General features: G+C 42.5%; 2 protein-coding genes and 1 long non-coding RNA gene across 4 annotated transcripts in view; 2 read left to right on the top strand and 1 right to left on the bottom strand.

Annotated features, from left to right (window-relative positions):
- Positions 1-27,104, top strand: part of LOC147573908 (uncharacterized) — a 73,038-nt gene that overhangs the window by 21,795 nt on the left and 24,139 nt on the right. The window lies entirely within an intron of this gene.
- Positions 685-15,299, top strand: ZNF671 (zinc finger protein 671). Of its 2 annotated transcripts, XM_086688487.1 has the most exons (4): positions 859-1,024; positions 12,027-12,153; positions 12,638-12,760; positions 13,368-15,299. In XM_086688487.1, exons 1-4 carry the CDS (start codon positions 992-994, stop codon positions 14,573-14,575), a joined length of 1,491 nt encoding a protein of 496 aa, XP_086544613.1. In that variant the 5' UTR covers positions 859-991; the 3' UTR covers positions 14,576-15,299. The 2 variants fall into 2 exon arrangements, with proteins under 2 accessions (XP_086544612.1, XP_086544613.1); XM_086688486.1 differs by lacking the exon at positions 12,027-12,153 and having other exon boundaries at positions 685-1,024.
- Positions 3,130-22,902, bottom strand: LOC147573909 (uncharacterized). Its single transcript, XR_015244498.1, has 3 exons — positions 22,688-22,902; positions 8,773-8,892; positions 3,130-3,457 (listed from the first exon to the last, which is right to left on the bottom strand). It is a non-coding gene; the product is annotated as an uncharacterized LOC147573909 (long non-coding RNA).

The following is a 27,104-nucleotide window of genomic DNA, read 5'->3' as shown; positions in this document are numbered from 1 at the left end:
TACTTCACAGGAGGATATGTGAGACACCTCATGGTGTCTCAAACATTTGACAATGACAGACCCCGTCCAAGCAGGAAATGACCTTGAAATGGTTGCATTCCTTTTCGACCGGTCTCAGATCTTAAAAGCAATTCTATGTATCTTAGGATATAGAGTAAAAAATATTATCTGGAAAAAAATGTCCCTTGCTGGGCTGGTACAATCACCAATTGATTATACAAGCTGGAGAAAACTTTCCTGAGGAAATCTGTCCACTGGCTTCACAGCTGCTCAACATCCCTTTTTTCCCTTCCACTCAGTGGCCCTGTCTGGTCTTTTCTCTCTTGTCCCTGACCAGAACTGAAGTTCACAAAACTGATCCTAAAGCTTCCTTGTGTATGTATTTAAAAAGCAGCCGGGTGATACTTATTAGCTCCCACACATGAGTGGACAGAGAGATACGGTGTGGTGTTGTGTCCTTTTGGTTTTGTGGCTTTGGGGAACATCTGAAATAATGTCAACAAACATTTCTGTAATCGGTCAGGAGTACACTCCACGGAATCCGGGTCCTGCCCCTTCCTCGAAGAGAGCGGGTACCATTTACCACGCCCTTCGCTGTGGCCCTTTGCTTTTGCCAGGAACCTCAGCCCAGGACCATTTGTCTGGACCTAAGGCTCATGGGAAACTACATTACCCAGAAGCCTACTCGCCGCACGTCCAATGAAGGCCCGGGAGAGCTGCGTTTTCGTGCGTGAGAAAGGCGACTGGGCGGGCCTGGCATCCTCCTTGCAATCGGCATTTTCTCACTTTTTGTTAGGATCTACACAAGCCGGGGCCTTTGAATGCTTGGTTAGGCCGGAGGCGGAGGCGTTGTCCTCGTTTCGTGGAGACAAATCCGAGGCTCGGCGTTGGCGACGCCCACCGTGGCCCTGCCGCTGGGGTGAGACTTGGGACAGCTGTGGTTGCGTCCCCGACCTAGAGCCGGCGTCTCCCGCCCCGCCCACAGAGTCCGATGGCTGCGGCTGCGCCCAGGTACCCGGCTCAGGTAAACGCGCGACCCCCGGGCCCTCCCCGCGCTCCCCCACCCAGACCCTCCAGGCCCGAGCGCGGGGCGCCTGGTCGCGTCCCTGCGGCCCGGGTCCCGGTGTCCGGGCCGGGGAGGCGCTCGCGGGCGGCGGCCCAGTGTCTGAGCGCCGGCGTGACGGGGTGCGGGAGCTGGCTGTAGGGGAGGGGCCGGTTGGTGCAAGGCCTGGGCGGGACTGAGACGGAGGAAAACCGGAGTCTGGGGTCTTGCGTCTGCAGTGTGCAGAGTGTGAGGGCTCACGCCTTGGGTGAGAAGTTACACTCTTTGTGAGGACTCTGGGAGCCATCAGATTTTGAGTAGAAGGACTTGGTGTGTGTGTGTGGGGGGGGGGGGGGGCGGGCTTCAAAAGTAGCCACATTTTTTGTGCGGAGCAAAAATTAGATTAGATTAGGGCGGGCGGGGAATATGAATTCCTGGAGACCAGTAAGTACGTAGTGTACCGGGCTCCCAAAAGTGTTTTAACGATGGGTGAACCAGAGTAGTGCCAGAGGAAAGGGAAGAAGTGGTCGGATTCTGGATAGATTTTAAGGTTAGAACCAACACTATTTACTGCTGCAACAGAAGTGGCAGTGATTGAGAGTAAGGAGTGAAAAACTAACTTTTTAATTTTTGCTGTTCTATTGTTTTCCACGGACGTCTTGAAAATGGAAATCAATGAGTCAAAGTAGGAAGGTTTCAAGGAGATCAGAAGTTGAATTTTGGACATGGTTGATTGTGAGATGTGTCAGTTTGGAGGTGTCACATGGGGTTTGGGGATGGAAGCTTTGGGGTTGTGGGAGAATGGGCTGGGTTGGAGATGTCCACGGTGAGGATGGTGATCTGGGCTAGGTCAAGACCTGGAGATCAGAATTAGGGGTAGAAGTCTTAAGTATGTTATTGTATTGTATTGTATTGTATTGTATTGTATTGTATTGTATTTTTTAAGATTTTATTTATTTTTTTTTTAATTTTTTTTTAACGTTTATCTATTTTTGAGACAGGGAGAAACAGAGCATGAACAGGGGAGGGTCAGAGAGAGGGAGACACAGAATATGAAGCAGGCTCCAGGCTCTGAGCTGTCAGCACAGAGCCCGACGCGGGGCTAGAACTCACCGACCGCGAGATCATGACCTGAGCCGAAGTTGGCCGCCCAACCGACTGAGCCACCCAGGCGCCCCTTAAGATTTTAAAGTTATCTCTACACCCAACGTAGGGCTTGAATTTACAACCCCGAGATCAAAAGTTGTGCACTTCACTGAAGGAGCCAGCCAGGCACCCCTTAAGTGTGTTTATTTTTAAAAGTTTTGTTTTGTTTTGTTTTGTTTTTTTTAGGTGCACCTGGGTGGCTCAGTCAGTTAAGCCTCCGACTTCGGCTCAGGTCGTGATCTTGTGGTTCACAAGTTCAAGCCCCCACATCATGCTCTCTGCTAACAGCTCAGATCCTGGAGCCTGTTTCAGATTTTGAGTCTCCCTCTCTCTCTGCCCCTTCCCCACTTGGCGCTGTCTCTCCCTCTCTCTCTTTCTCTCTCTCTCTCTGTCTGAAAAATAAATAAAAAACATTTTTTTAAAAAGTGTGTTTTTTCTTTAAGTTCATTTTATTTATTTTGAGACAGAGAGAGAAAGCACAAGTTGGGGAGGGGCAAGGAGAGAGGAAGAGAGAATCCCAAGCAGGCTCTATGCTGTCAGGGAGGAGCCTGATGCAGGCTCAAACTCACCAACCGTGAGATCATGACCTGAGCAGAAGTCAGACGCTCAACCAACTGAGCCACTCAGGTGCCTCATGTCAGACTGTATTAAATGCATTGGGAAAACTCCATACAGTCTGTTATAAAAGATCCCTCATTACTGAAATAGAGATAAGCTAAAAGGAATGGAGTGGAATAAGATATGAATACTAATAAGAAGGTTGGAGTGATTAATATAAGAAATGGTGAAGTTCAAAAAATATTAAAAATTAAAAAAAAAGGTAAACTTCCGGGAAAGTAATATTACCAAAGATAACATAGAGATATTTTACAGTATCAAACAAGTAATTTAATCAAGAAAATACAAGAATGGTAACGTACATAAGAACAGACCTTCAAAAATTCTTTTAAAATATTTTTATTTATTTTATTTTTTAAACTAATCTCTGCACCCAACATGAGGCTTGAACTCATGACCCCAAGATCAGGGGTCTACCAACTGAGCTAGCCAAGTGTCCCCCAAAATTATTTTAATTATTAGTAGAATACACACAAAAACAGTAAGGATATGGAAAACACAACATCTCAGCTAACTTGATTCAATAGATATGTATAAAAGATTGCTCCAGGGGCACCTTGGTGGCCCAGTTAAGTGTCCAACTCTTGATTCAGCTCAGGTCATGATCTCATAGTTGTAGGATTGAGCCGCACATCGGGCTCTGTGCTGGAGCTAGAAAAAGAAGAACAAACAGAACCCCAAACCAGTAGAAGGAAAGAAATAATAGATTAGAGCAGAAATAAAATAGAAACTTAAAACATAATAGAACAGATCAATGAAACTAAAAGGTGGTTCTTTGGAAAGATCAACAATACTGATAAACCTTTAGCCACACTCATCAAAAATTAATAAAAATTAAAAATAGAGGGGTGCCTGGGTGGCTCAGAGTGCAAGCCGTGTGTCAATCTCTGCTGACAGCCCAGAGACTAGAGCCTGCTTCAGATTCTGTGTCTCCCTCTCCCTCTGCTCCTGTCCTGCTCATGCTGTGTCTCTCTCTCTGTGTCTCTCAAAAATAAGCATTAAAAATGTTTTTTAATTAAAAATAGAAGACTCCAACAGAAGCAGAAATGAAAGAGGAGAAATAATCAACACCACAAATACAAAGGATTGTAGGAATATCATGAAACATTATATGCCAACAAATAGGACAACCTAGAGGAAATAGATAAATTACTAGGATCTTATAACCTCCTAAAACTAAATCAGGAAGAAGTAGAAAATTTAAACAGACTTATTACTAGCAATGCAATTGAATGAGTAATCAAAAATCTCCCAACAAAGGAAAGGCCAGGACCAGATGGCTTCACAGGTGAATCCTACCAAACATTGAAAGAAGAGTTAATACTTATTCTTCTCAAACTATTCCAAAAAATAGAGGAAAGAAAACTTCCAGATTCATTTTACAAGGCTAGTATTATCCTGGCACCAAAACCAGATGAAGACACTACCAAAAAAAAAAAAGAGAGAGAGAGAGAGAGAGAGAGAGAGAGAGAGAGAACTACAGGCCAATATCTGATGAACATAGATGTAAAAATTTTCAACAAAATACTAGCAAATGGAATCAAACCAAACATTACAAAAATAATTCACTACAATCAAGTGGGATTTATTCCTGGTATACAAGGGTGAGTTCAGTATTCACAAATCAATCAATGTGGTACGTTACCTGAACAAGAGAAAGACTAAAAACCACATGATCACTTGAGTAGATATAGAGAAAGCTTTTGTCAAAATACAACATCCATTCATTTTTTAAAAGTTTTTCTAATTTATTTAAGTGATCTCTACACCAAATGTGGGACTTGAACTCATGACCCCAAGATCAAGAGTCACATGTTCTTCCAACTGAGCCAGTCATGTGGCCCATACAACATCCATTTATGATAAAACTCTCAACAAAGTAGGTTTAGAGGAAATATACTTCAACTTGATAAAGGCCATATATGAAGAACCACAGCTACCCTCATGCTCAATGGTGACAAACAGAGCTTTCTCCCTAAGATCAGGAGATAGACAAGGACATCACTGTCACCACTTTTATTCAACATAGTACTGGAAGTCCTAACCATAACAATCAGACAACAAAAGGAAATGAAAGGAATCCAAATTGGTAAGGAAGAAGAAGTAAAACTTTCACTATTTGCAGATGACATAATACTTTATATAGAAAACCTGAAATACTCCACCAGAAAATTCTAAAATTAATAAATGAATTCGGTAAGGTCACAGGATACAAATTAGTAGCATTTTGGTGAGTCTAGGTGGTACAGTTAGTTAAGCATCCAACTCTTGGTTTCTGCTCAGGTCATGATGTCTTGTTTTCATGGGTTTGAGCCCCACATTGGGGTAGCACTCACAGTGCAGAGCCTGCTTGGAATTCTCTGTCTCCCTCACTCTCTGCCCCTCCCCCACTTGCACTGTCTCTGACTGTTTCAAAATAAATAAACGTTTAAAAAAGTCAGTTACACTTTTACCTACTTTTTTAAAAGTTTATTTATTTATTTTGAGAGCGTGAGTGCAAGAGAGGAAGAAACAGAGAGAAGGAGAGACAGAATCCCACGTAGGTTCCACACTGTCAGTGCATAGCCTGACGGACTTGAACTCACAAACCATGAGATCATGACCTGAGCGAAGATCAGGAATCTGGTGCTTAACCAACTGGGCCACCCAAGGGCCCCTCAGTTACATTTTTATTCACTAATAATGAATTAGCAGAAAGAGAAATTAAGAAAACAATCCCATTTATAATTGCACCAAAAATAATAACATGCCTAGGGATAAACTTAACCAAAGAGGCGAAAGACTGTACTATGAAAACTATAAAACATTGATGAAAGAAAGTGAAGATAACTGAAACAAATGGAAAATATTCCATGCTCATGAATTGGGAGAGCAAATATTGTTAAAATGTCCATATTACCTAAGCAAACTACACATTTAATGCAATCCCTATTAAAATACCAACAGCATTTTTCACAGAACTAGAACAAATAATCCTAAAATATGTATGGAACTACAAAAAACTCCAAATAGCCAAAGCTATCCTGAGAAAGAACAAAACTGGAGGTATTACAATCCAATTTTCAAGATATACTACAAAGCTCTAGTAATCAAAACAATATAGTAATGACAGAAAACAGACACATAGATCAGTGGAACAGAACAGAGAGCTCAGAAGTAAACCCACCATTATATGGTCAATTGATCTTCAACAAAAGAAGCAAAAATATCCAGTGAGAAAGATAGTCTCTTTAATAAGTGGTGTTGGGAAAACTGGGCAGCTACATGCAAAACCATGAAACTGGATCACTTTCTTACATCATACACAAAAATAAAATGGATGAAAAACCTTAATGGAAGACCTGAAACTATAAAAATCCTAGAAGAGAGCAGAGACAGTAATTTCTGTCTATGGCCATAGCAACATTTTTCTAGATATGTCTCCTAATCAAGGGAAACAAAAGCAAAAATAAAATATTGTGACTACATCCAAAGAAAAGTTTCTGCAGAGCAAATGAAATGATAAAACAAAAAGACCACCCCTACTGAATGGGAGAAAGTATTTGCAAATGATATATCTGATAAAGTGTTAGTATCTAAAATATATACAGAACTTTTACAACTCAACACCAAAAATACCCAAAGAATTTAGTTCAAAAATGGGCAGAAGATGTGAACAGATAATTCTCCAAAGGCGGCATCCCAATGGCCAACAGACCTGTCAAAAGATGCTCAATATCACTTATTATCAGGGAAATGAAAATCAAAACCACAATGAGGGGTGCCTTGGTGGCTCATCTGGTTGAGCGTCTGACTCTTGATTTTGGCTCAGGTCATGATCTCACAGTTCGTTGAGTTCGAGCCCGACATGGCAGTGCAGAGCCTGCTTGGGATTCTCTCTTTCACTGTCTCTGCCCCTCCATTGCTTGCTCTCCTGCTTTCTTAAAAATAAGTAAATTAGACACACACACACACACACACACACACACACACACACACACAATGAACCTTACACCTGTTGGAATGGCTAAAATAAAAAACACAAGAAACAACAAGTATTGGTGAGGATATGGAAAAAAAGGATCCCTTGTGCACTTTTGGTGGGAATGCAAGCTGGCAAGATGGTATGTATATCCAAAGCAATATTTTTCAGCGATAAAAAAAGATGAAATCTTGCCACATGCAATAATGTGGATGGACCTAGAGGATGTAATGCTAAGTGAAAATTGGTCAGAGAAAGACAAATATCCTATGATTTCACTTGTATGTGAAATTTAAGAAAGAAAGTAGATGAACAAGGAAAAAAAATGAAACAAAACAAGATTTTTATTTACTTTATTATTATTATTTTTTTTAATGTTTATTTTTTTGACAGAGAGAGAGACAGAGCATGAGCGGGGGAGTGGCAGAGAGAGAGGGAGACACAGAATCTGAAACAGGCTCCAGGCCCTGAGCTGTCAGCACAGAGCCTGACGCAGGGCTCGAACTCACAGACCGCAAGATCACGACCTGAGCCGAAGTCAGATGCTCAACCGACTGAGCCACCCAGGTGCCCCAACAAGATTTTTAAATATAGAGAACAAACTGGTGGTTACCAGAGGGGAGGTGGGTCGGAGATGAGTGGAAAAGATGAAGGGGAATAAGAGTACACTTATCATGATGAGCACTGAATAACACGTAGAATTGTTGAATCAATATATTGTCCACCTGAAATTAATATAACACTGTATGTTAATTATACTGGAAACAAGAAAATCAAGAGAGGATATCTCCAATGTCTAAGATTGTGAAGGGATCAATGCATAATCCATACAAAGAAATAGCATTAATCAGAGCAAGAAATAAGACTCCAGTCTAAATGCCCAAATTATGAGCGGTCAGTAGAAGTGGGTACCCAAGTGGCTATCAGGCATGTGAAAAGTATACAAACACATTTTAGTTTAGAAATTAGTACCAAATACAACTGTCTTACAGAACACATAATAGAATATAAAGAGAATTCTAAGTCATCTGAAAAGTATACTAGAACTAACCTCAAGAATATAGATACAAATAACATTAAGACTATATTAACAAAGTTCAGCAATGTATAAAATGTACTATACACCATAACCAAGAGAGATGTATTCCAGTGATGCCAGGCTGCTTTAATATTAGCAAAACATTATGTTATCTAACATATTAAACAGGTCAAGGAAAAATTATCATATCAATTGGTACAAAAAATTCACTGGCATAAGTAAATGTAAAGTGCTGTGTACAGGTTCCCTCCCTTTACATATATGTATGAATACACATATGAAGTGTAGACAGATGTAAGTGAACTATAGTCTATATGTCAACAATGCATAGAACACAAAAATTGAATGATGAAATTGTTACAGGTCAATTCTATAGCATCAAATAATAAAATTCTTAGGAATCAGAATAATATGTTTAAGTTACTTCATTACATTCATTAACAAAAATTTTTTTAATGTTTATTTATTTTGGGGAGAGGGAGAGACTGAGTGTGAGCAGGGGAGGGGCAGAGAGAGTGGGAGACACAGAATCCAAAGCAGGCACCAGGCTCTGAATTGTCAACACAGAGGCCGATGTGGGGCTGAACCCACAAACAGCGAGCTCATGACCTGAGCCCATGTTGGATCCTTAACCCTGACTGAGCTATTCAGGCGCCCCACATTACATTCATTTTTAAATATTTTTTTGAAAGCTACAAAGTTATTTGAATATTACTGAAAACTTGGTTGTTGAAACCTACAAAACTCTTCTGCTGAGAGAAATTAAAGGTGTCCTAAATAAATGGTATGACATTTTCCATAGAATTCATTGGCTTCACTTTTTCTCCCTAGAAGTGTACAGTACCCTGTTTGGTCTTCAGTATCAAGGGACGTTGTCCTGTTGGGACACTGAACCTGGTGGGTATGAGTCAGGAATTCAGTGTGAGCTTCCACTAAATACACAGATCCATGTGAGACCCAGTTTACCTGAGGGTGGTTGGGGACAGGAGATGAGCACCTGGAACCCTCTGAATCAAGGGTGCAGGTTAAGAAGATGTGGATGGTCAGGAGTCACTTTCTTTCCTCCAGTGGGAAGGGTCTGAAGTGCTGTTGGGAGAATGACCAGAGGATAGCATGTAATTCCCCAGGTAATAAATAGTTCCAATCACCATATGTTTTGTATACTAGTATTTCCCCACTTCAGAAATGAGGAAGTGGAGGCTTAGAGAGGTGAGGCCATGCTCAAGGAATCATAATCAATAATGGAGTTACTTAACTGCAAACCCAGGTTAGCTTTCCTCTAGAGCTGAGGCCCTGAAGTTAGATGCCATCTGGCAGATTCCATTGCCAATTGGAACCTAAACACTGTGTGATTGGTTGTAATTCAAGTTCAAAGTTTATGAATTTGAACAGAAGATACAGAAGAAATGTACTACAAAATTTGAAATGATGTCCACCCTAAGCTACAATCCAGTCCTGAGGAAAAACATTTTTTTAACTTTTTAAAAAAAATTTTTTAACGTTTTATTTATTTTTGAGACAGAGAGAGACAGAGCATGAACGGGGGAGGGACAGAGAGAGAGGGAGACACAGAATCGGAAGCAGGCTCCAGGCTCTGAGCCATCAGCCCAGAGCCCGACGCGGGGCTCGAACTCACGGACCGCGAGATCGTGACCTGAGCCGAAGTCGGACGCCCAATCGACTGAGCCACCCAGGCGCCCCTTAACTTTTTTTTTTTTTTAATGTTTATTTGTTTTTGAGAGAGACAGAGACAGGCCGTGAGTGGGGGAGGGGCAGAGAGAGAGGGAGACACAGAATCTGAAGCAGGCTCCAGGCCTTGAGCCTGTCAGCACAGAGCCCTATGTGGGGCACGAACTCATGAATTCACGAACCATGAAATCATGACCTGAGCCGAAGTCGGATGCTTAACCGACTGAGTCACCCAGGTGCCCCGAAAAATATTTTTTAAATTGTAAATCTTGAATCATCTTGCTTAGAAAAACATAACCTTAGTGCAACAGGCTACCCAAAACACGCAGAAACGTATAGCATTCTGTATGTTTGATTGTTTTTTCTTAGAATAGTTTTGAATGTCACAGGTTGTACACACTGTTCTGTCCTTTAAAAATTTTAATCATTTCTATTAAGGCTACTTGTTGGTCTGGGGTATGTGTATTTGAATTTTGATAGATATGGTCTTTAAGTCTGCAAGTGGGCAGCATGGACTCCTCTTCAGCCACTTGGATATATGAGAGCCCAGATTGGTGGTGATGAGGATTGTATCCAGCACTAAATGTGTACCTTGCACCACTTTAAGTGCTTTATACATAACTTCACCAATATATACAGACTGTTTTTTCCTGCCATTTTAATGAATGGAGCATTATGTGTGAGAAGCATTTAAACAACTGCACAGAGGTCTACCAGGGAGGTTTTGTCTTCATTTTTCATTTCACATCCTGGAGGTGAAACTGTTCCCCTTGCGTCCTAAATTAGGAGGGGTGAGGCTGGGATTTACGAATCCTGAACCTCCAGAATAGCCAGGGCCAGTTCATTCATGCTTAGGACGTGGGACACCTGCTGTGGCTTGGGAGCAACTGGCAGACTTAGCACACAGTAGGCTCTCAATAAATGATTTCTTTGCCTTCCACCTCTGACCACCCTGGCTTCCTGTCCGAGCCCCGTGGGGTGGTAGTCACTACAATACCCAGAAGGCTCTGCATCGTGAGGTCGCAGCTCCCAGCCAATGATGGGCCAGGAGAGGAGGTCTTTTCCTGCCAGTGCTTCTGGTCACAGCAGAACTTCCAGAGTCATCCTCCTGGTGGCTAGTTTGTTTTTTTTTTAAGGGAGGTCTGTGTGTGTGTGTGTTTCTTAATGTTTATTTTCAAGAGAGAGAGATTGACAGAGCAAGAGTGGGGGAGGGGCAGAGAGAGAGGGAGACCCAGAATCCGGAGTGGTCTCCAGGCTCTGAGCTGTCAGCACAGCGCCCGACACGGGGCTCAAACTTACGAACCATGAAATCATGACCTGAGCTGAAGTCAGATGCTTAACTGACTGAGCCACCCAGGTGCCCCAGATTGTATTTTCTGTTTGTTACTTTACTAAGGCCTGTTTTGTTTGAAGTGGATTGTGAGAAGAAAGGTAGGGAGTTAGAGGTGACTCAAAATTGTGAATATGCTGCACTATGAACTGAACTGGGGAAGTCAGTCGTAAAACTAATGTTCAGAGGATTGGGTGGAGATGAGGAAGTTGTGACTACTGAGGATAAAGCATGTGTATAATTGATGAAATAATGCCTCCCAAAGATGTCCATGTTCTAATCCCTTGAACTTCTGGATATGTTACCTCACGTATCACAAGGGACTTCGTGTATATGATTGAATTAAGTATATTAAAATGGAGAGATTATCCATTGGGCCCAGTGTAATCACAGAAGAATAGAGTCAAAGAAGATTTGAGGAAACAAACAGAGGTCAGAGTGATAACATATGTTGGCTTTGAAGACAGAGGAAAGGGCAAGGAGTCAAGGATTGCATGAGCTCTTGAGAAACTGGGAAAGTTAAGGAAACAGATTCTTCTGTAGAACTGCCCAAAGGCACACAGTCCTGATTTTATCCTAGTGAGTGCTATTTTGGATTTATAGTCTCTAGAGTGGTAAGAAGATGAATTTGTGTTAAGCCACAATGTGGTAATGGTTTGTTACAGCAGCTATAGGAAACTAATACAACGTGCAGCAGAGAATTGGAAGAAGGCTGCAGGTACCTGAAATACGCATGGAGTTCTGGGTGCCTGAAATTGAAGGAAAGGTCCAGACTGAGAGGCCTTCAAAGCAGGAATGGGGGCTTTCCTTTGGCAATTGGGGCCACTTGAGGTTTGTTGCAAGATGGGATCCCGAATGTACTGCCAAGCATTCTCTCTGTGCTACTTGCAGGGCAACATGTGAGGAGTCTGGTGTGGGCAAGAAGAGTGGTGCTAGGTGACTGAAGGTGTGTGGGGGGGTGTGGTCTGAGAAGTGACGTGCACGAGAGGGGAGAGTGTCAACTGATGGTCCTGCAGCCCTGCTACTGGGGGCTTCCGTGAGAGCAGTGAGTCTAGGTTTATGTCTAGGAGGCATGATTTGGGGCACCCCAGAGGAACTGGCAGGCACATGGGGATGTGGCTGAGGCTGACATTGTTGTGGGTAGAGTGGGGATACTCAGTCAAGAGACTTTTCCTGGACCCTGCTGGCCATGTCATTGCAGGGCTGTGTGATCTCTGAGGACGTGTTTGTGTACTTCTCATGGGAAGAATGGATGCTCCTTGATGATTCTCAGAGACTTTTATATCAGGATGTGATGCTCGAGAACTTTGCACTTTTAGCCTCACTGGGTAAGGTCCGCACACCAATCCCATCTTCTTTCTCTTTTTCGCCACAGACTGCGGTGTCCTTCCCTGGTCAGATCACAGGCACTGCTTCCCTGCCAGGCTTCCTGGAGTAGGCACTGTGGGTGCCAGGTCTGAGCCGTATGGAGTGTTCTCGCCTCTTAGTGACCCCATCCCGAAGCCACACAGCTAAGGCTTTGGGAGTCACAGCACGTGGTTTGCCCCATGGATGCCTTTGTCTTGGGCATTTTCTGGGCTGGTGAATCTGTCCAGAACTATGGTACCTCTGTGCCTTAAGTTCCTCTCCCTTTTTCTAGGTGACATTTTCTGGGGCTTACTTATACCAGGAGTTTGCAGGACCTTTGTGCCTGCAAAACCTTCCTTCAAGGTTTTTGTTTTGGTGATAATTTTTTTTTTGAACTTGTGGAGCATCATGGGATGAGTTGCTCTGGCTGGTAGTGGCCGCTCACCTGTCTTGTGTCTCCCTCAGGAATTGCACCCTCCACATCACGCTTAGTCGCACAACCAAAGCAAAGGGAAGATCCCTGGGTGCCTGACCAGGTGGACGTGACCCCAGCCACAGAAAGAGAGGCTCCGAAGGGACCTGGACCTGGTGAGTGCATGTGGGGGAAGGCCATGATATCAAGGCGGGGTTCAAAACCAGCAGAATTAATTTTGCACACCAGTGCTTGGTTTCAAGGCTGGTGGCCACACAGTATTCCCATCCTTCCCCGTTCTTGACGTCGTCGCTTATTTCCCATCTGACTTGAAGCCCCTTGCCATCTCTCATTTGCCCTGCACCCGGTCTTCTCCACTGCTCAGTCCACGTTGTTCTGCAGCATTGACACTTAACGTGTAAGGAGATGGGCCCATACCCTTAAATAATCCTCGAGCACCAGCTATACACTTGTAAGTGGATCTTCCTGGGCCTGTGCGTGCCCTTCTGCCTAGCACTCCCCTGTCTCGGCAGCCAGATTCCTCCCGGAAGCCGTTTGCCGTACTCTGTGCACATATCTTTGTCTTCGGGGGGCTTCCGTCATTCTGTGACCTTCAGAGACCCAGTTCTGTGTTTTCGGCCCATTTCTTAACCTGTCCCAACCTCCCTTGTCCTATAAACGGTCCTGCTGATGTGTTCCTGTATGCGTCATACACTCATTTGTGATGGGGTTGCGCGTCCGCAGAGTCCAGCATGCGTGTCAGCAACGCTTCTCTGGTTTCAGGTTGTTGGTGTGCAGTGGAGGATAATGATACATCCTCTGTCTCCTCAGAAGGAGTGTCACGGGTCAGGACTCCTGAGGCAGGTGTGAAGACCCGCCCATGTGACAGCTCTGGCTCAGCGTTGAAAGAAATCCTATACCTGACTGAACGCCAGCAGGGAGAGGCCAGGCCGAAGCCGCCTACACGGGGGGCACGTTGGAAGCAATGGTGGCTCAGTGCCAGCCTCCATCAGCACCAGAAGCAGCCCACTGGAGAGAGGCCCTTCCGAAGAGGTGAGGGCAGGGCCTCCGTGAAAAGCTGCAGACCCTATGTGCCAGAGAAGACCTCCATGTGCACGGAGGGTAGGATGGACTTGCCAGCCCCCTCTGGCCTTCCTCAGCACCAAGTCCCCTGCATGCCTTTGAAGGCCTACAAGAGCACCGGGCTTGGCGGAGCCCTTCACACTGGACAGAGGCATCACAGATGCACTGAATGTGGGAAAGCGTTCACCCGCAAAGACACGCTTACGCGGCACCAGAGAATCCATACTGGAGAAAGGCCTTATGAGTGCAGCCAGTGTGGGAAACTCTTTAGCCAAAGCTGTGACCTTTTCAAACACGAGACCATACACACTGGAGAAAGGCCGTATGAGTGCCGTGAATGTGGGAAGTTTTTTAGACAAATCTCTGGCCTCATTGAACATAGGCGAGTTCACACTGGCGAAAGACTCTATCAGTGCAGCAATTGTGGAAAATTCTTCAGTAGTAAGTCTAACCTCATTAGACACCAAGAAGTTCACACAGGAGCAAGGCCTTATGTATGCAGCACATGCGGGAAAGAGTTCAGCCGCAAACACACGCTCCTTCTGCACCAGAGAACTCACACTGGAGAGAGACCTTACGAGTGCAGTGAGTGTGGGAAGGCCTTTAGCCAGAGCTCTCACCTTAACGTGCACTGGAGAATTCACAGCAGTGATTATGAGTGCAGCAGATGTGGGAAAGCCTTTAGCTGCATCTCTAAACTCGTTCAGCACCAGAAAGTTCACTCTGGAGAAAATCCTTATGAGTGCAGCAGGTGTGGGAAAGCCTTCACCCAGAGGCCAAATCTGATCCGGCACTGGAAAGTTCACAGTGGAGAGCGGCCTTATGTGTGCGGCAGATGTGGGAAAGAGTTTAACCGCAAACACACACTTGTTCTCCATCAGAAGATTCACACAGGAGAGAAGCCTTAATACTGCAGCAAATGTGGGAGATCCTTTAGTCAATGCCCCAACTTATAGTTCATTTGAGAATTCCCAGCAGGGATCGTGTGTGCATTGGACATAGGACAGCCTTCACCCAAAGACTAAACCGTTTTCAGCACGGGAAAGTCTACCCTGGACAAAGGCCCCAGCTGTACAGCGAATGTGCTGTCTCCTCATTCATCCTGACCGTTCTCCCCAGAGTGAAGCTCTGAGAGTAGGCTTTGTGAGGGAGCCATCATTCACAAGTCGTAGCTCACACTTGTGCACATCTACGCTGGGGAGATTCCTTGGGAGCGCCTGGTATGTGAGGTGCGTTCGGGAGCTGTGTTGCACATTGTAAACTGCTGAGTCCCTTTGCCAGTGGCAAAGCCACCCTACCGTTACCATCTGGCAAAGCTCCACCGTGTGTGTCTGTCACTTCAGCATGCTCAGGCAGGCGGACCTCTGTGCTGTCTCCACAGTCCCTTGCAGTCATGTTTGGCCTCCACGGACCATCAGGGGCCTCATTTCCTTCCTTTTGTCTGGGTTAGGTGTGGAAAGAGTTGGCTCACGAGATGGGTTTTCCAGGAAGCTTGCAAAGGTTTGTCTTCATGGACTTTTTGGTCTCGTGTCATGCTCTCTGTGGATGTCTACGGTCTCACGTCATCCAGCCCTGGAACTGCATGCCTCTCGTTGCTCATGTTTGTACAATAATAAAATGCTTATTCTTTCAGCCATTTTTAATCTGGAGGGTTCTGTTCATTGTGTACGGTGTGTTGAGGACATAGTTGTGTTCTACCAACATGAAAGGATCAAGTTTATGGGAGCCCCCAGTTTTCCATGTCTCAGAGAGGACAGTGTGATGGCAGAGAAGAGCTCTCATTCAGGTTTGGCCTAATTTGTGCTGCTGCCTGAGGTCTTCGGGGAAAGACTTACGGGCTTTGTGGGACCTGTCATGTGGCCCGGGTCCGTAAGTAACTGTGGAGAGGTAGTTGTGACAACCTCCAGTGCATCTGGAAGCAGAATGAGTTTGGTCCCTGGTTCCTGTGGAATGTCTCATGTCCCCAGGCACCATGAAGAGGAAACTGGCCTCTGGTACCTGACAAGGAGCCCGAGTCAGAATTCGGTAGGTAGATGTCACTGGCTGGAAGAGCTACAGGAGCCAGGCAGGAACTATAATGGATACGGGAACAAAGTGTAGTTAATATGGGGTTAGAGAGATTGCAGCACGCTAGAAGGGATGCCCCGCAAGAGGTACCTGCTTGGATATTCCCCAACTATGGCTGAACAGAATGAGAAGGTGCAGACATTTTCAGGACCTCCGGAGCTGCCTCCTGTGGCCGAGACCACTTGCAGGCCAAATAATCTAAGTATTTTGTGGATTTTCTCAGACTCTGGATGGCTCAAGTCAGAGCTCTTGCTGTGCAGGCAGGAAAACGGGTTGAGAGAAGGGAGATCTGGGATTCCAGGGATGTGGCTTTTGTGACTTACCCAGTGTTCTTGGTGACTTATATAGAAACAGTTTTCATTGGTTGCCAATTGACACTGCCCCTGCGGCAGGACTGCTCCCAAGGTGTGAGAGGAGAGACGATGAAGTAAACAGGGTTGCCTATAGGATTTAATTTGTCTTTCCTATTTTCTTAAGATGGACCATGTCATTTATTTGAGAACTTCCTTCTAATATAGTCATTTTGTAAGTTTCCTTATAATGACTATGTTAGCAGCATTCCCCGCATTTTGATATATTGTGCGTTTGTTTCATCTAATACAGAATCAGTTTAAATTTTTTTTTTTTCAACGTTTATTTATTTTTGGGACAGAGAGAGACAGAGCATGAACAGGGGAGGGGCAGAGAGAGAGGGAGACACAGAATCGGAAACAGGCTCCAGGCTCCGAGCCATCAGCCCAGAGCCCGACGCGGGGCTCGAACTCACAGACCGTGAGATCGTGACCTGGCTGAAGTCGGACGCTTAACCGACTGCGCCACCCAGGCGCCCCCAGAATCAGTTTAAAATTGGCTGAAAAAGTTCCAGCTTTATTTTTAGGGACTTCTGAGTATCTGGCTTTGACACTTGGCTAAGATGAGGGCCATGCATTTATTATGTGTTGCTTAATACCCCAAATTTCCTGACCACACCTAGTCCCAGTTTGGGTTGGCATAATGGTCAGATAGTCTAGCTTGACTGTGTTACCAAAAATGCATAAAAACTCCGACTGGTATCTTCTGACTCTCTGTAAGCCAGGGCTCATTACTCTGGGAATGAACCACAAGAGTGTGTAAATAAGAATCTGGGAAACTACCTGGATGTTTGACCCCCAATATGCTTTTAAGAGAACCTTACGAGTGTGCTCTGTGGAGTCATGCAAATATTTTCAATTACAATGTGTGAAATGTTTGCAGTTGGTGATGAGGATGGGGTCTTTGATATGACCCTTGATTCCAGTTCAAATAATAATGACTAAGAGGGCAGTGCCTGGATGGATCAGTCGGTAGAACACGTGACTCTTGATCTCAGGGTCGCGAGTTCAGTCACCACATTGGATGTGGAGCGTACTTTTAAAATATGACTAAGGGGTTATTACACAGGAAGAAAGATGACAGAGGCTGATGAGAGGATTTTTATTAACAGGTTGGTTACTAGGCCATCCCTGAGTTGAGTATGCATAAGTGTTGTACTCAACCAGAAGAAAAGCAAGTGAGAACTGAACTCTATAGGTCCAGTGTAAATGGGTTGCAAATCAAATACAAACTAAGAGGATGTCAGCCAAGAATATGGTTCCTTTGCTGCCCCTCCCCCATTATTCTAGCAAAAGTAAATGGCATCAGAGAAACAGCTAGAGGCTCTTAAAGCTGTAGATTATAGCCTGTGGTTCAGTATACCATACCTTCTCTCTCCATCCCTCTGAGCCAGCTGGTGATTGACATCATGATAAAAGGGGAGATAAGGGGCACCTAAGTGCTCAGTCGGTTAAGCGTTTAAGCGTCCGACTCTTGGTTTCAGCTCAGGTCATGATCTCATAGTTCGCGAGTTCGAGCCCTGTGCCCAGCTCTACTCTGACAGTGCAGAGCCTGCTTGGGATTCTCTCTCTCCCTCTCTCTCTCTCTGCCCCTCCCTGTTTGCTCTCTCTGTCTCTCAAAAATGAATAAAATTTTTAAAAATTAAAAAAATAAGGTGTGGGAGACAATATGATGTGAGGCATGATATTCTACATCTCTTTATTCAACTCTCTTGAATGGGGCTTAATGCTGGGAGAAAGATAAGGATTATTCAGAAGAAAGGTAACAATTTAAATAAAAGAGTTGGAAGAAATCTGAGAAGAACTGAATCAGATAAAGATGTTCAGGTAGTTGATTAAAAGTGACACTAGGTGCCTGGGTGGCTCAGTTGGTTAAGTGTGCAACTCTTAGTTTCGGCTCAGGTCATGATCTCATGGTTTGTGAGGTCGAGCCCCACCTCGGGGTCTATGCTGACAGCATGAACCTGATTCTCTGTCTCCTCTCTGTGCCCTTCCCCTACCCACATGTGCTGTCTCAAAATAAAAAAGATTATTTAAAAAATGCCATTAAAAAGGAGAGAGTAGATGGAATAGTTACTAAAATTTTGATGGAGCACTATAAGAAATTGATACTCTGTTCAAAGAACTGGGACAAATTATTTCAATTGATCCCAGTCATGATAAACTTTAAAATATTAAGATTATAGGGGCACCTGGGTGGCTCAGTTGGTTAAGCGTCCAACTTCAGCTCACGGTCATGATCTCACGGTTCACAAGTTTGAGTCCTGCATTGGGCTCTGTGCTGACGGCTCAGAGCCTGGAGCCTGCTTCAGATTCTGTGTCTCCCTCTCTCTCTGCCCCTCCCCCACTCACGTTCTGTCTGTCTCTCTTTCTGTCAAAAGTAAGTAAAACATTTTTAAAAATTTAAATATTAATATTATAAAAAAAAAAGAGGCCTCTATAATCTTTTGAGAACCTGTTCTGATGCTAACCAGGCAAGGAAATGCAGAGGATTATGATTGAATGATGGGCAGGCCTGGGTGTCATGATCTTTTAGCAGGGACCCCAAGTCTACTTTCATTAGTATTGGTAACATGACCTGAAGACAGTACAAATTTATAATTGCTAGGCTTGTTGATATATGTATTGTTGTAACTTAAAAGTCAAATGAAAACTGAGAGGGCAATATGTGATGATTGAATGTGATGATACTATAGAAGGCTTGCAGGTGAAAGCATAGTCCACAAAGGAATTTCTGGATAGAAACCATGTATGGTTGTTGCCTCCTCCTGGCCATAGTGCATTATTGGAATGGATATGGTGTCATATTAATCTACTTAGTCCTTTTTTTAAAAGTAAGCTCTATGCCCAATGTCGGGCTTGAACTGAGGACCCCAAGATCAAGAGTTGCATGCTCTACCAGCTGAGCCAGCCAGGTGCCCCAAGGATCTTTTATTTTATTTTTTTGTTTTGTTTATTTATTTTGAGAGAGAGAGAGAGGGAGAGAGAGAGAGGAGAGAGAGAGAGAGAGAGAGAGAGAGAAAGCATGTGAGCGAGCGAGTGAAGGGCAGAAAGAGAGGGAGAGAGAGAGAGAATCCCAAGCAGGTATCGTATTGTCAGCACAGAGCTCAGTACGGTGCTCTGTTCCACGACCCTAGGATCATGACCTGAGCCAAAATCAAGAGTCAGATGCTTAACGGACTGAGCCACCCAGGCGCCCCCAAGGATCTTTTAGGTGCAGCTGTGTTAGCATTTGCAAATTCCCATTTAACGGTTTCATAGTGTGTGAGGAAAGCTGATGGATCTGAGAGGTTAACTATAGATTTTGGAGGGCTTGATAAGTTGTAACCCAAACCCTCACCCTAAATTGTCAGCTGTATTTGATATGGTATCAACAGTTAAAGCTCAGGGGCATCATTATTTCGTTTTGGATTTGGCTAATGCCTTCTTTTCCATTGGGAAGCCAAAGCATTCATTGGGGTAGACCCCAGTATTCAGATACTGTTCCCTCACAAGAACATTTTCAATAATCTGGCTGAAACTTGGCCCTTGATTTAAACTTCATTCTATGACAATATTTAGTATATGGGCAAAGGCCACTTTTGGAGGGTTAGGCCGAGAAAATACTATTTTAAATCCGACTTATTTTGTAATGATCTTGTCTAATTCATAATGTAATTGTTATTTGGTGTGATGCTGGTATAACTGGTATGATCAATTTAATGGGTTCTAACAAAACCTGTGGTAATACTGACATAGGTTATAAAGTATATTGGGAAACTGAATTAAAACCTCTACAGGGTGCTCTCTCAATGGAATATGTTTGGCCAGAAGAGGGACTAGAATTATTTAATAATAATATAATTTCAAATTTAATTAATCCACAGATACCTTTAATTGACTTACTAAAAGTTTCTTAAAATCAAATTCCAGTGTAATTAATGTACATTAATTAATATATTGGTTTTAGGCATTACTATAGTGAACAATTCTATACATTACTCAGTGCTCATCATGGTAAGTGCACTCCAATTCATCTTCACCTTTTTCATCCAACCCCCACCCACCTCCCCTCTGGTAACCTTCACTTTGTTCTCTGTATTTAAGGGTCTGTTTTTTTGTTTGTCTCATTTTTCCCTTGTTTTGTTTCTTAAATTCCACATACAGCTGAAATCATATGGTATTTGTCTTTCTCTAACTGACTTATTTCACTTAGCTTAACACCCTCTAGTTCCATCCATGTTATTACAAATGGCAATATTTCATTCTTTTTTATGGCTGAGTAATATTTCAGTGTGTGTGTGTGTGTGTGTGTGTGTGTGTGTGTGTGTGTGTGTATACACGCACACATACATATATATCACATCTTCTTTATCCCTTCGTCTATCACTGGATAGATGTTGCTTCCCTAATTTGGCTACCATAATGCTGCAGTAAACATAGGGTGCATATATCTTTTTGAATTAGGGTTTTCCTACTCTCTTTGTAAATACCCAGTGGTAGAATTACTGGATCATATGGTAATTCTGTTTATATACCGATACCTTTTTAAAGTTCCAATCTTGGTGGTGGAGAATTATAACAGTTACCAATCTTGTACATGATTACACACACCTTTGTTGCTGGAGTATATTGTTTTTTATATTTTCTTTAAACCAATAGCCACATCTCATATGAGGCACACATACATATTATATTGGCAGCTGTCTTTTTCCAGTGATGCAGGCAAAGGATTGAGAATGTGATTTATAATTAAAAACATTTAACCAACAGAAGGATAACTATGGAGGATAGAGATAGTTTTGCGCTTATCTCTGGGGATATCTGGATATCTGGTTTGACTCCTTGTTAAGATAAAGGCAGTGGGAATACAACATACTCTTTAAACTCTCCCAAGGTTGGTTTCTTTCCTGATGGCTTTCACCTGGCATAAATGATGGCTCAGGTCATGGAACCAGAGAGGCATTAAAGTTCCTCCTGGAACTTCTGCCATCTGCTCTCCTAAAGTCAAACTCTGTCATCACACAGATCTTAGCGGTTCAATCCAGAGATGAAGCATGTCCATTTGTGAATAAGGATCCTGAGGGTCTTCTGACCAGATGTGTCTTTAGGCCTCAAGGCTGGACTGCCTTGTCTTTGTCTAATTGTATCCTATACTTTGCACTTAAATAAAAGCCCTAAGGGAGAGTGGTCTTGGAGGCTCACAAGGCCAAGGATAGGTGTGATATCTCTATAGGTATAATTATAATTCAAGAAATCAATGTATGTAGAAAGCTATACATGTATACATATCCTAGGCTCCCACTGTGAAATGACCTATGGCCCCCACAATCAATGACTTACCAGTAGAAGAGAACACAACTAGTGCTCAACTATTGATTTACAAATACCATTTTTTTTTAATGTTTATTTTTGAGAGAGAGAGAGAGACAGAGACAGAGCATGGGCAGGGAAAGGGCAGAGAGACAGAGGGAGACACAGAATCCAAAGCAGGCTCCAGGCTCTGAGCCGTCAGCACAGAGCCCAACATGGGGCTTAAACTCATGGACCGCAAGATCATAACCTGAGCCAAAGTCAGATGCTTAACTGGCTGAGCCACCAAGGTGCCCCTATAAATACCATTTTCCTTAAAAAAATTTTTTTAATGTTTTTATTTATTTTTGAAAGAAAGAAACAGCATGAGTGGAGGAAGGGCAGAGAGAGAGGGAGACACAGAATCTGAGGCAGGCTCCAGATTACTAGCTGTCAGCACAGAGCCTGATGCAGGGCTCGAACCCATGAACTACGAGACCACAACCCAAGCAGAAGTCAGACACTCAATCTACTGAGCCACCTAGGTGCCCCTATGAATGCCATTTTCTAGTGAAAGGAGCCAGAACTCCTTGGAGAAGCTGATTCCAAGCTGGGACAGAAAATATTTTTTTTTAAGCAGTTTACTTATTTTTGAAAGTGGGTGAGAGGAAGAGGGAGAGAGAGAGAAAGAGAGAGAGAGAGCGAGCAGGGGAGGGGCAGAGAGAAGGAGATGGAGAATCCCAAGCAGGCTCCAAGCCATCAGCACAGAGCCCAATGCAGGGTTCTATCTCATGAACCCTGAGATCATGACCTGAGCCAAAATCAGGAGTTGGACGCTAAACCAACTGAGCCACCCAGGCACCCCACATGCCTGAAAATATTCTTGCATTTGCAAACAAGAAAATTGTAAAGAGTAACACACACACACACACACACACACACACACACACACACACACACAGGCTGTAGCTTTAAGGTGTTCCCACTGTCCAAATCTGGGACAATTTTAGCATAAAAATAAATATTGACAGTAATTAATTATAAACCATTGAATATATTCATAATCAGAGCCCAATTTCTTTCTCAAGCAGTGATTCCCAAAACGTCCAAGTTTCCTTCCCACCCTCCATAACTAGAAAATCAAGCAAAATATATGACGTAGTTCAAGACGTCTCCAAAACTACACTGAGGCGCAATATTTCACTAGAAGAATGCACAGAACGCAGCAACGCTGTTATATTCATGGTTACAATGAATTACAACAAAAGACTCAGATTAAAACCAGCAATAGAAGATCCCTAGGGCAGGGTTTAGGAAAGAGCAGACACTGACCTTCCAATTGTCCTCTCCAGGGGAGTCATGTGGACAGCACTGATTTCCCTCAGCAACTGTGCTTGATAGTACACATGGAGTTTTGCCAAGCTCACTCAAGCTTTGGTGTCCAGAATTTTCACTGAAAGTTGGTAATGCAGACTTGTCTGATCCCCTTGTGTAGCTGACCTTAGTCTCTAGCTCCTCAGCAGTTAGAGCTGCTAACTGTGGGCCAACGCACGACCCATATGGTCATGTGATCATAGGATCCAGGAGCCTCCACATGTGTTTCCAAAATTGGCCCTAAGGGAAAAGAGGCTACCTGCTTGTGAATCCAAAGAATACCTCCTTGGATTCCCCTGGTAGCATATTCCTGCATAAATCATTTCTGTTTTATTAGGGAACACTTCTGGGCACTGCCTTCCTTCTAGAGTGTTTCTCTAACATCACCTGAATCATTATGGGTATTTTAGGTATCAGAATTACTTTATGTTTTTCAGTATTATGAGCAGTTTCAAATCCCAATAGCCAGGCAGTAATTGTATCTCAAATGGAAAATTTCTGGTGCGACATCCTAGCAGTTGCCCCTGGGTAGTGTTCAGAGGCTTTTGCCATAGGCCCCAATCTGGATTCCACATAAGCTATCACAGAATGGTAGAGCTACTATATGCTGTCAGAACTCCAGCTTCTAACATGTCGTTAAAGTGGTAATTGCTGGGGCGCCTGGGTGGCTCAGTCGGTTAAGCGTCCGACTTCAGCTCAGGTCACGACCTCACGGTCCATGAGTTCGAGCCCCGCGTGGGACTCTGGGCTGATGGCTCAGAGCCTGGAGCCTGCTTCCAATTCTGTGTCTCCCTCTCTCTCTGCCCCTTCCCCCGTTCATGCTCTGTCTCTCTCTGTCTCAAAAATAAATAAACGTTAAAAAATTTTTTAAAAAAAAGTGGTAATTGCTTTGTCCACCAGGTATCTATACTGTTTCATATGAACAACCTGTGTGGGCTCAGGCAATCTTACTGGTACTCATTTGGCATGTCCAGTCAGCATTATTGAAGGGCAAATTTATATGCTTCCATTTTACAGTACCAGATAAGGGGAAGGCAGAAGTTGTTTGTTACACATAGATATTTCAGTGTAATCTTTTTTACAAATCAAATGACTATGTAGGGACATTATTCTATTTCCCTATTTGTGCCACAATCACACTGTCCCAATTTGTATAGTCTTTTTTTTAAGTGTATTTATTATTATGTTTATTTACTTATTTTGAGAGAGAGAGAGAGAGAGGAGAGAGAGAGAGAGAGGGAGAGAGAGAATCCTAAGCAGGCTCCATAAGGTCAGCACAGAGCCTGATGCAAGGCTTGAACCCATGAACCATGAGATGATGACCTGAGCCAAACAAAATCAAGAGTCAGATGCTTAATGGACTGAGCCACCCAGGCTCCCCTGCAGTATTTTTATCTAACAGATTTGCCATTCTTTATGTTTAGATCTAGTACTTATTTATTTTTCTTTAAGATTAAAGCTAGAAATGTTTGCTGTTTTTAACTATATCTTCGATTTCAATATTTTATTTTTTTCAGTAATTTAAAATATAGTAATTTCTGTTAACTAAATTCCTTCTCTCCATGAATTCATCATTTACTTTTATCACATATACGTGCCTATAAATTTATGCTAGGTATATAATAGTAAATAAGGATTCTTGTATTCTTTTTTGCTTTTACCAATAAAAATATGTGGTAGTAATATTTTATATATTGTAATGCAGTTATTTGCAACCAATGGATTACTTATTTAGTTACTTATTTAAAATTTTGTGTGCTTTTGTTAACAGCAGAGGACATCAGAAATGTTTATGTTTGTGTTGGAATTTTATTCAATAAGGTACTTATTTTTGTGAATTTAATTATTGCAAAAGGAAATGTTTTCCTATAAGACAACAGTTTTATGTTATTATTTAAAATGGATATTAATTAAATGTAATTTTTAGTTTTTTTTTCAACATTCCCTCATTTTTCTTACTTTTATTGTTGTATTGCACAGTTTTGGTTGTGTTTTATTCATATCTTTTTCCTTAGAGATTTAAGGAGAATGTTGCCTATATAAATGGAAAATTTTGACTCCCTGACATATGTGATGATTATGAACAACACAATTGATTCTAATAGTATTTCATAAGTTTCTGTAGTGTTTCTCAACTATACACTGATAGTTCTCAATCATGGGAATTTAAATCTATCTTACAGCTATTATTTCTGCCCTATTGAAAGGATTCTGCCTGGAAGACTTGATAAGGGGATATCCAGCATGGTGGTGTTCTTCCTTCTCAATTTAGGAAAGCCCTCATACTTCACCATCTGATACTGATTTTTTTTTTTTTTTAAGCAAGCTTCACACCCAGAGTGGAGCCCAATGCAGCTCTTGAACTCAGGACCCTGATATCAACACCTGAGCTGAAATCAAGAAATGTTTAACCAACTGAGCCATCCAGGTGCCCCCTCTAATACTGAGTAATCAGTGAATTTTGGAAAGAAAAAAATGTGTTCCTCATATGTAAATGCTCCCTAAAATGTTGATGACATTTTTTCTTTTTATTATTTTGTTTTATATCTTTGCACCTTGAGCCATCATGAAACAGATCTCATTCAAAATTAACTTTGTATATTTGTTCAGAATTTTCTTAATGTGATCTCATTTTCTAGTTGTAACCATTGGGAGACTCCTAGAGCAATCTAGATTCCCTCCCTATTCTCACAAATGTGTAACTGGGTACCCTGTGTCATTCATTGACCAAAGTTTCTTGGCAGTTCCAGAGTAAGCAGGTTATGTTTTCTGCTGTTCATATAGTACCCCAGAAGGCTGGCATTCATTGTTCATTTAGACAATATGAGGAATAACATTATTTGAGTATTGAAAAACAATTCAAAACGCAGAAAGAAAATAAGACTTTTACATAATACCATTAAGTGAAATGCTAAATAAATACATAAATACATTTCTTAGAAAAAATATTGTGGTAAAGAGAATTCTCAAAAATAGTGATAGAAGGATACATTTTTAAAAGATTCTCAAAGAGAAATGTAAAAATATTTACCAAAATGGGAAGAATACATTAATGAGGACTGTGAATATATCACATAAACTAAGCATTTACTTATGTGGATATTTTACAGCAAACCTCAATTATAAAATTTTATTCAAATACAATTAGGTATGCATTTTTTAAAGGTAAACAGTTTAGGAGTGCCTGGGTGGTTCAGTTGGTTAAGCGGCCGACTTCTGCTCGGGTCATGATCTCACAGTTCTTGGGTTTGAGCCCTGTGTAGGGCTCTGTGCTAACAGTTCAGAGCCTGGAGCCTGCTTCAGATTCTGTGTTTCCCTCTCTCTGCCCCTTCCCGGCTCGCACTCTGTCTCTCTCTCTCTCTCAAAAATAAATAAACATATAAAAAAAATTTTTTTTCAACGTTTATTTTTATTTTTGGGACAGAGAGAGACAGAGCATGAACGGGGGAGGGGCAGAGAGAGAGGGAGACACAGAATCGGAAACAGGCTCCAGGCTCTGAGCCATCAGCCCAGAGCCCGACGCGGGGCTCGAACTCACGGACCGCGAGATCGTGACCTGGCTGAAGTCGGACGCTTAACCGACTGCGCCACCCAGGCGCCCCTATAAAAAAATTTTTTAAAGGTAAATAGTTTATTTAATTAAGAACTAAAGTATTTTTATTGTACCAATAATAATAATATAAATTATCATTAAGTGTTTATGTTATTTTTTCCCTTCACACAGGTATTACTCAATGTTTTCAAGAATGAAGAAAATCTCATTTTGGAAGCAAAATGTTTAGTGACCCTCGTAGTCAAATGTTCAGATTAATTCTATATCTTCTCAGACTTCACATCTAAAATTTCTCTAAAGTCTTAATTTTTTTTCATCATCAACTAGTGTTTTTACAGAGATATGTATGCCACCACCTTTGAATCACTACATAGTCACTGTTTTTTTTTCAAGTTTTTATTTAAATTCCAATTAGTTTCCATACAGTGTGGAATTTAGTGATTCATCATTTACATACAGCAGCCAGTGCTCATCGCAGCAAATGCTCTCCTTAATACCATCACTCATTTAGCCCATCCTTCCCTCCTACCCCCCACCATCCCTCCAGCAACCCTCAGTTTGTTCTCTATATTTAAGAGTATGTTTTCTGGTTTGTCTCTCTTTTTCCCCTCTATGTTCATCTGTTTTGTTTCTTAAATTCCATATATGAGTGAAATAATACGGTACTTGCATTTCTCTGAGTTATCTCACTTAGCATAATACTCTATTTCTATCCACATCTTTACTAATGACAAGATTTCATTTTTTATGGCTGAATAATATTCCATTGTATATATACACCACATCTTCTTTATCCATTCATCAGTTGATGGACCTATGGGC

Source organism: Puma concolor, chromosome E2 (assembly GCF_028749965.1).
Source record: "Puma concolor isolate L17-30 chromosome E2, mPumCon1.1.hap2, whole genome shotgun sequence".
NCBI lineage: Eukaryota > Metazoa > Chordata > Mammalia > Carnivora > Felidae > Puma > Puma concolor.
Note: the sequence above shows the minus strand (reverse complement) of the source record. Positions and strands in the feature narration are given on the sequence as shown.

Excerpts from the sequence above, each read along its gene's own strand:
- ZNF671 (XM_086688486.1), top strand. The coding sequence starts at position 700 with ATGAAGGCCCGGGAGAGCTGCGTTTTCGTGCGTGAGAAAGGCGACTGG. Across the intron at positions 1,025-12,637 it reads CGCCCAGGTACCCGGCTCAG|GAATTGCACCCTCCACATCA; the intron begins GTAAACGCGCGA and ends TGTCTCCCTCAG. Across the intron at positions 12,761-13,367 it reads TCCGAAGGGACCTGGACCTG|GTTGTTGGTGTGCAGTGGAG; the intron begins GTGAGTGCATGT and ends CTCTGGTTTCAG.